Source organism: Leucoraja erinacea, unplaced genomic scaffold, assembly GCF_028641065.1.
Source record: "Leucoraja erinacea ecotype New England unplaced genomic scaffold, Leri_hhj_1 Leri_101S, whole genome shotgun sequence".
In the NCBI taxonomy this organism is placed as follows: domain Eukaryota; kingdom Metazoa; phylum Chordata; class Chondrichthyes; order Rajiformes; family Rajidae; genus Leucoraja; species Leucoraja erinaceus.
In genome coordinates, this window is record NW_026575253.1 from 343,052 (window position 1) to 352,195 (window position 9,144).

A 9,144-nucleotide genomic window follows, 5' to 3' on the forward strand; every position below is an offset into this window, starting at 1 on the left:
GGAGTAGGACATTCGGCCCTTCGAGCCAGCACCGCCATTCAATGTGATCATGGCTGATCCTCCACAATCAGGACCCTGTTCCTGCCTTCTCCCCATATCCCCTGATAGGGCATTCAAAAGTGTTGCCAGTGCTTCTCGGGACTTGTGGACATGCAATGTGTGGCGAATCCATATAGATGACTCAATTTCTCCTGTATCATTCTCTTTGAAGCTGCCTGCTGAAATTGTATCACATTTGTTTAAAATACTGCACCGGTGACTCAGTGAAACCTTTAGCAACCTCTCTGTTCATAGTGCTTGAGCATTTATAGGATAATACTCACTCTTGTGGTGTCAGTTATTTTTCACATCAGGGAGCACAAAAGGTGGAAATTCAGCCTTTGCTCAGGTGCTTTAGTTATTCATGCTCCTGCTGGAGGTGTTGCATGGGCAACAGCTGCGGAGGAATGGCTCATAGGCATGTAACTATGTTGTAACTTGGAATAAAGAGGACTCATTCCTGTAGTTTCCATCCTCTGGCTCAACAAGAAGCCATGTTTCTCCATCTGGTTCTTCAGGGAGCAACATATCTGGCTGCTAAAGTTTCCAGAGTCATAGCAGCAAGTAGATGCTTGACAAATGATATGGACTCAGCGGGCCAAATAGCCTGTTTCCATGCTGTATCTCTCTATGGTTCTATGAGCACTAGACTAGACCCTTCAATACACTGAGTATACATTAAATATCAAGCATTCATTTACAGCATTCCCACAATAATCCCATTTTATTCTCCCCAGATCCATCAGATTCCTCATATTGTACCACTCACCTACAGATTGATGGTGATTTACAGTGCCCAAATAACCAACAATCCACATGCCTTTACGGTGCGAGAGGAAATCTCAGTGCCTGGAAGAAAACTATGCAGCTTCAAGGAGACTTTACAAACTCTACACTTGCGTGGGACCAATAGGACAAAGGACAAAGGACATTTATTGTCACATACACCAATTGGTGCAGCAAAATTTGAGATACTATGCAGCACACAAATAAGATAAACACAACACTATAGAATTTAACATGAACAAAAAACATCCCCTCGCAGCAGAATCAACGCTTGCTGTGAGGGAAGGCAACAAAGTTCAGTCCACTTCCTCTTGTTCACCTGTGGCCGGGGCCTATTGAGGCCTCCGCAGTCGCCGCAACGGTGGCCCGATGTTTCAGGCCTTCTTGCCGTGATGATGTCGGAACGGAGAGCACTCTCAGCGGCTTGGAGTTACCGAAACGGCCGCTTCCTACTGGAAACCGCGGCTCCCGAAGTCCACAGGCTGAGCTGGGTGGAGCTCCAACACTGGCGACCTCGGCGAAAGATCCCAGGCTCCGCGATGTTAAAGTCAGCGCCGCCCGCGGCTGGAAGCTCCGCAGACCACAGCTCAATGATGTTAAAGGTCAGCGGGCCCAACATTCCGGCGTTCCAACACGATGATCCCGGTAAAGCATTGCCCGCTCCGCAATGGTAACCCAATGCTGCGCTGTCACTGAAGCTCTGGCCGGTCTCCAGCAAGAAAGGCCGCGCCAATCCAGATGGTAGGCCACGAGGGGGGGTGAAGATGCGATTCAGAGAAAAGACGCATCATCGACCAAGTAGTGACTGAGAAGATGGTTTCCCACTGCTCCCTCCACCCCTACATAAAAAAGACTAATAGACCTACAACACAAAACTTTCATACAGACTAAAAATAACCAAAAGGATGAAAGGACAGACAGTTGTTGGCAAGGCAGCCACACTCGATGGCACCACCACTCGATCAGGTCAGAACATGGGTCACTGTAGTGGCCATTTGGCCTATTTTGCATGTCATTGTGGATGGCATGTTCCTTTAAATTTTAGCCAGCCCGTTATAATGTGGGTGGGATTTTATGACGTGTCTTGGGGCGTGTTTATGCAGCTTAACTGCTTGCGTGTTAGTTTAGTTGGGGATTCGTTTTGGACAGGAGAGGGAGAAGGTTTATCCTTCGACCATGTCAAGCATGTCAAGCATGTCAAGCATGTCAAGCATGTCAAGCAGGTCAAGCATGTCAAGCCTCATGTGAAGAAGGAGACACGAGGAGTTTTCTAGTATCTGAAGCAATGCACTGGAGTTCGAAGAAGATTGCTGGAACAAGTCGGAAAACCTTGGATGTATCTTACTGTTTTATATCTACAATAAAGAAAATATTCATTAAAAGACTGTGTGCTGAAGCTTTATGAAAGTAGAAGCTCTGAAAGTCTCTGAGGCAGCTTGCATGCGTACCGAAGATATTCCCCTTATCCCCTCTCGTCCAATTAGTGGCTAGGGAGTTAATTTCCTGAAAGATCTGAAAAATCTGCCGCTACATTAAGTCGAAGGATACCTCCGGCAGGGGGTAATTGCCAGTCCCAGAGATTGGGACAGAAGAAGATAAGTAAAAGCGAACCTCCGACGGGGGTAAATACCAGTCCCTGAGATAGGGACAGAAGATCGAAGTGCGAAGGCTAAGACCTAGGAGAGGTGCGGCCAGAGCAGGACGAAGGCTAAGACCTCGAAAAGGCGCAGCCAAAGAAGATTGGTTCCAATCGTGGAACTGAAGAAGATCTCGGCCAGGAAGAGCCTTGAGGTCTATCAACAGCATCGGAACGCATCGGAAGACGTATCACTGGATTGTGAGTACGAATTGATTATTACCTTTTGAATTAAAATTACGGTTTTAATTGAAAGAATTCTGTAATAGAGCTCAACAAGCTGTTTTCTCCAGCGTGTCTGGGAAAGGCAGACCGACCTTGGATTGTTTTGAATCAAAGAGATAAAGGAGCATTTCATTGGAATTAGCATCATTTATTTTGCACCTGGAATTAGAGAGAGGTTCTCTACATTATCAGTATGTTTTAGTTTTGGAAGAAATTGTTGATAATAACAAAGTCACTCAGAAGCAGAGACTTTTTTTCGACTAATTTAAAGACTTGGCAATCTGCCAAGACCTCATTTAAATCATGAAGGAAGATGAGGGCAGAGCTATGCCAGAAGAGCCACATGGTGGTGAAGAAAGACCAGCCAGACAACTTAAACTCACTGAGAAAGGTCGAAGTTATGTTCTCAAGGAGGCTGAATTGGATAGGAACAAGTTGGGGAAGAAGATTAGAAGGCTGTTTGAAAGTGTGAAGCCACTCATGGAATCAGAAGAGAACCAGGGCAAGGTGGAAGAGAAATTACGCCTGATAAGTAGCCTTAACCATGAGCTGAAAGAGAAGCAGGACATACTGCTGGAGGCAGAGCGTTCTCAAGAGGAGCGTGAAAGACATTTTAAGTGGGATTGTGAAAATACGGAGTATTATGATGAATCCAAAGAAGTTGTAGAAGGATGGTTAGAGCAAGTTAGCAAAAGTAAAGGTAGCAGAAAAGAAGATACTAAGCCAGAAGAAGAAGGTGATGAAATAGAACCGGGAGATAGTATCTCAAATGTATCTTCACAAAGATCAGGCCGTAAATCTGGTAGCTCAGCCAGTTCGGTTTCTAGGGCTTCTGCTCGTTTGGGAGCCAAGGCTGAGTTAGCAGCGCTCTCAATAGAAGCGGATGCTATGAAGAAAAAACATGAGATGGCCCGTCAGCAAGAAGAAATGGCGCGATGTCAGGAACAACTGGAATTAGATACAAAGTTGAAGGTGGCTAAAGCCAGAAGGGACATACTGGAAAGTGAAGGGTCTAGATGCAGCTCTAGACCATCAAAGGCGATAAGCTCTAGAGAGAGAGCCAAAACTGCTCAGAGTGAATTGGCAGTTGAATCGATTCCACGGTCAAAGTCCACAGGATACCTTGGATTGGAAAACCTAAATAGGTTGAGTGAACCTTCAGCTCAGCAAATGGGTGCTAGACCGAAACTAGTTACTATAAGAACATCCGTACAAACTCGAGAAGGACCAGTGGACCAAGGAGAAGGGAGCCAGGTTGGTCTATTGGCACTGCTGCATAAGCAATCTGAATTCAACGAGATTATGTCTCGACGAAATAAATCTCTCATTTTGCCACCAGTTGAAATTCCTACGTATGCTGGAGATCCTTTAGAATATGAAACTTTCGTGAGGGCACTGGAAGAGGTATTAGAGAAGAAAGTTAAGGGTGAAAAAGAGCGCTTACGGTTTCTGGTGAAGTACACACAAGGAAAGGTGAAGGGGCTTGTGGAAAGTTGTCAGATAGAGCCAGACAACCAGGGCTATAAAAAGGCGAGAAGATTATTGAAGGAACGTTTTGGTGATGAACAGAGGATTGTGAATGCATACATTGAAAAGGCGCATGATTGGAAAGAAATCAAGCCAGAAGATGTGGATAAATTGAGTGAATATGCAATATTTCTGAGAAGATGTTGCAGCTCGATGAAAAATCTTGGCTATATGGAGGAAATTAATCTTTCAAGTAATATGAGAATCATCATTAGCAAGTTGCCCAGAAGAATGAGAGAAAAGTGGAGAGATAGGGCAGGTGAAATACGTGATAAGAGCAAACAAGTAGCCAGGCTACCAGACCTGGTGGAATATTTAGAAAGAGAAGTACGGTACATGTCAGATTCATGCAGCGGGATTATTGAAGAAGCCAAGCCACTTGCAATTTATAAGGGTTCTACCTATGTCAAAACTAAACAAAAGACAGGGCCTAAGAAAAGCAATTTTGCTACCAATATAATACCTGAGAAGGTGTTGGGTGGTGCCAAAGAGGATGCACCGACCAGAAATAATGAATTCTGTCCATTTTGTGATGAAGTAGGTCACACCATAAGATGGTGTCGTAAATTTAAGGAAAAGAAATATGAAAAAAAGATGGACTTTTTAAAAAGGAATGGAATCTGCTATGGATGTTTAAAGAAGGGGCACATGGTAAAAGACTGTAAGTGTCCAATAGTTTGTGACAAATGTAAGCAGAATCATCCCGATGTGCTTCATACTGTAAAGAAAGAGCCAGATCATACTGAGCAGAAAAAGGAGTCAGCGGATGTAAATGCTATCACCTCGCCTCAAGTAACTGCACATATTGGGGCCGGAGAGAAAGCATGCATTTTCTCTATTTTACCAGTACAAGTGAGAAATAGGGAAACTAATGTAGTGTTGCAAACATATGCATTTCTGGATCATGGGAGTTCAGCTACTTTTTGCACAGAGAATTTGATGAGAAGGTTGGACATTACTGGAGAGAAAGTTAAAATTCAAATGCGTACCATGAATAAAGAAAAGGATTACCAGAGTTATTATATAACAAATATGGAGATATCCAGTTTGGATGAAGATAATTTTATTCCAATTTCAGAGGTTTTCACACATGAAACAATGCCTGTTGGTCGTCAAAATGTACCCAGATGTGAAGACTTACAGCAATGGCCTTACCTGAAAGAAGTCAAAATAACAAAGATAAATTCTGATATTGACTTACTTATTGGAACGAATGCCCTGAGAGCATTAGAACCTGTACAGATAATTAGGAGCCAAAAGGATGGACCGTATGCTATGAAGACCCTACTAGGATGGGTTATTTATGGCTCCTTGTGTAAGAATAAGGAAAGCACCAGCAAAATGAATTGCCGTGCTGTTGCTGTTAACCAAATATCTACAGGTAAATTGGAAAAGCTGTTAATGAAGCAATATAATCATGACTTCAATGAAAGTACCAGCCAAGATCTGGTATATTCCGCACCATGGGGTGTACCACTCGAAGAAAGGGACATTGAGGGTGGTATTTGACTGCGCGGCAGTCTTTAAAGGGACATCACTTAACAGTGAATTACTGCAAGGTCCAGACCTTACTAACTCGCTCCTTGGAGTTCTCATCAAATTTAGGCAAGAACCGATAGCTTTGATGGCTGATATCAGAGCAATGTTTTATCAAGTGAAAGTAAATGGTAAACATATTGATTATCTGCGATTCTTATGGTGGCCTGAAGAGGATGTGCAGCAAGACCTTGTTGATTACCGAATGAAAGTACATCTTTTCGGAGCAGTGTCATCTCCAAGTTGTGCGAATTTCGCTTTGAGGAAAACCGCAGAGGATAATACAGGTTATTTCCCAGAGGAGGTAATTTCCACTTTGAAAAATAATTTTTATGTGGACGATTGCCTAAAATCCGTATCTACCGAGTTAGAGGCAATTCAAATAGTGAAGCACCTAACCTCTCTCTGCAATAAGGGAGGATTTGTACTTACCAAGTGGGTCAGCAACAGTCGTGCTGTTTTGGAAAGCATTCCACCAGATGACAGAGCCGAAGAAACCAAGGTGATGGATTTAGACAAAGACAACTTGCCAATGGAAAGGGCACTGGGACTGCACTGGTGTGTGGAAACGGATGTGTTTAAGTTTAAATTGTCAATTCAGGAACGACCATGCACAAGAAGGGGTATCTTATCTGTGATTGGTTCAGTATATGATCCTTTGGGATTTCTGGCACCATTTACACTGCTAGCCAAGTTAATTTTACAGAATCTGTGTCGAGAAAAACTTGGTTGGGATGAGAGTATAACTCAAACATCCTCGCACAGTTGGACAGAATGGTTAAAAGACCTCCAAAAAATGTCAACGTTTAAGGTAGATCGGCGTATAAAGCCCAAAACCATTGGTAATATCGGAAATGCGCAACTGCATCACTTTTCGGATGCCAGCGAAAGTGGTTATGGGACTGTTTCATACTTAAGACTACAAGATGTAAACAAAAGAGTGCATGTTGCATTCGTAATGGGAAAAGCCAGAGTAGCGCCATTGAAGCAAATGACGATTCCCAGAATGGAACTTACAGCAGCAGTCTTAGCTGTGAAATTTGACATAATACTGAAAAAGGAACTGCAATTTCAACTGGAAGAATCTACCTTTTGGACCGATAGTACTACGGTTTTGAAATACATTAACAATGAAAGCAAACGTTTTATGACATTTGTTGCAAATAGAGTTTCCTTTGTACTAGGAGCTACTAATGTTTCTCAAAGGAGATATGTTAATACAAAGGAAAATCCTGCGGATGAAGCCTCTAGGGGACAAACAGCAAATTGCTTTCTTAATAACAAGAGATGGATCAATGGGCCAAAGTTTCTTAGTAAGCCAAGTAGAGAATGGCCAAAGCTTGAACTCGGATTTGAAATCTCTACAACAGATCCGGAAATTAAACAAAACATTTCGGTGAATGTGATTGAAAAAAACTCATATGACACCGTGAATAGTTTAATTACCCACTTTTCATCATGGAATAAATTGAGAACATCGGTAGCCTGGTTTCTTAAAATAAAAACAAGATTGTTGATGAAAATTCGGGAAAAGAAACAAATAACAGAAAGTATCTTGGAGAAGAATCCTGCGGAAAGGGGGGTAGAATACTGGAAATCATGCCTGATGTTCAGGGTTTGATACGTATAGTGCATGCTAATTTTTCCTCATTAGTATAGTGGTTAGTATCCACGCCTAGCACGCGGGAGATCGCGGTTTGATTTCCTGACGAGGGAGCCACAGGGTTTTATTCCCTGATATTTTGATTTTGATGTATGTTAAGCCTTAATGGCCACTTTTTTAATGTTATTTGGTAATTGCCTCATTATGTATTCGGAACAATTAGGGGCCGGTATGTAGTGGCCATTTGGCCTATTTTGCATGTCATTGTGGATGTCATGTTCCTTTAAATTTTAGCCAGCCCGTTATAATGTGGGTGGGATTTTATGACGTGTCTTGGGGCGTGTTTATGCAGCTTAACTGCTTGCGTGTTAGTTTAGTTGGGGATTTCGTTTTGGACAGGAGAGGGAGAAGGTTTATCCTTCGACCATGTCAAGCATGTCAAGCAGGTCAACCATGTCAAGCATGTCAAGCAGGTCAACCATGTCAAGCATGTCAAGCAGGTCAAGCAGGTCAACCATGTCAAGCAGGTCAAGCAGGTCAAGCATGTCAAGCAGGTCAAGCAGGTCAACCATGTCAACCATGTCAAGCATGTCAAGCATGTCAAGCATGTCAAGCAGGTCAAGCAGGTCAAGCATGTCAAGCATGTCAAGCAGGTCAACCATGTCAACCATGTCAAGCATGTCAAGCATGTCAAGCATGTCAAGCAGGTCAAGCAGGTCAAGCATGTCAAGCAGGTCAAGCAGGTCAAGCAGGTCAAGCATGTCAACCATGTCAAGCATGTCAAGCATGTCAAGCAGGTCAAGCATGTCAAGCAGGTCAAGCATGTCAAGCATGTCAAGCAGGTCAAGCAGGTCAAGCATGTCAAGCATGTCAAGCATGTCAAGCATGTCAAGCATGTCAAGCATGTCAAGCATGTCAAGCATGTCAAGCAGGTCAAGCAGGTCAAGCATGTCAAGCAGGTCAAGCATGTCAACCATGTCAAGCATGTCAAGCATGTCAAGCAGGTCAAGCATGTCAAGCATGTCAAGCATGTCAAGCATGTCAAGCAGGTCAAGCATGTCAAGCATGTCAGCATGTCAAGCATGTCAAGCATGTCAAGCAGGTCAAGCATGTCAAGCATGTCAAGCATGTCAAGCATGTCAAGCAGGTCAAGCATGTCAAGCATGTCAAGCATGTCAAGCAGGTCAAGCATGTCAAGCATGTCAAGCATGTCAAGCATGTCAAGCAGGTCAAGCATGTCAAGCATGTCAAGCAGGTCAAGCAGGTCAAGCATGTCAAGCATGTCAAGCAGGTCAAGCAGGTCAAGCATGTCAAGCATGTCAAGCAGGTCAAGCATGTCAAGCCTCATGTGAAGAAGGAGACACGAGGAGTTTTCTAGTATCTGAAGCAATGCGCTGGAGTTCGAAGAAGATTGCTGGAACAAGTCGGAAAACCTTGGATGTATCTTACTGTTTTATATCTACAATAAAGAAAATATTCATTAAAAGACTGTGTGCTGAAGCTTTATGAAAGTAGAAGCTCTGAAAGTCTCTGAGGCAGCTTGCATGCGTACCGAAGATATTCCCCTTATCCCCTCTCACCCAATTAGTGGCTAGGGAGTTAATTTCCTGAAAGATCTGAAAAATCTGCCGCTACAGTCACTGAGCATTGAGGCAGGAGCATTCTCAGTTGCATCACTCTGTCACCTGATAGTGATGTAGATCTATCACCCATTCTATGCAGAGCTGCAGACTGTGGATCAAGATCATTGTCATTTTGATCCCTTTGGCATCAGGAGCACTTCTTGTGATGG

General features: G+C 43.3%; 1 protein-coding gene and 1 long non-coding RNA gene across 3 annotated transcripts; both read left to right on the forward strand.

The window, feature by feature from the left end:
• Positions 1–1,813: 1,813 nt before the first annotated feature.
• Positions 1,814–5,739, forward strand: LOC129715113 (uncharacterized). 2 transcript variants are annotated; one of them, XM_055664984.1, is made up of 2 exons: positions 1,814–2,012; positions 2,049–5,739. In XM_055664984.1, exon 2 carries the CDS (start codon positions 2,990–2,992, stop codon positions 5,720–5,722), a length of 2,733 nt encoding a protein of 910 aa, XP_055520959.1. In that variant the 5' UTR covers positions 1,814–2,012; positions 2,049–2,989; the 3' UTR covers positions 5,723–5,739. The 2 variants fall into 2 exon arrangements, with proteins under 2 accessions (XP_055520959.1, XP_055520958.1); XM_055664983.1 differs by having other exon boundaries at positions 1,814–2,003.
• Positions 5,740–7,377: 1,638 nt separating this feature from the next.
• On the forward strand, positions 7,378–8,838 carry LOC129715115 (uncharacterized). The gene is made up of 2 exons (XR_008726446.1): positions 7,378–7,798; positions 8,680–8,838. It is a non-coding gene; the product is annotated as an uncharacterized LOC129715115 (long non-coding RNA).
• Positions 8,839–9,144: the final 306 nt, after the last annotated feature.

Bases quoted from the DNA above. Each gene is read 5' to 3' on its own strand.
- LOC129715113 (XM_055664984.1), top strand. From the start codon at position 2,990: ATGAAGGAAGATGAGGGCAGAGCTATGCCAGAAGAGCCACATGGTGGT.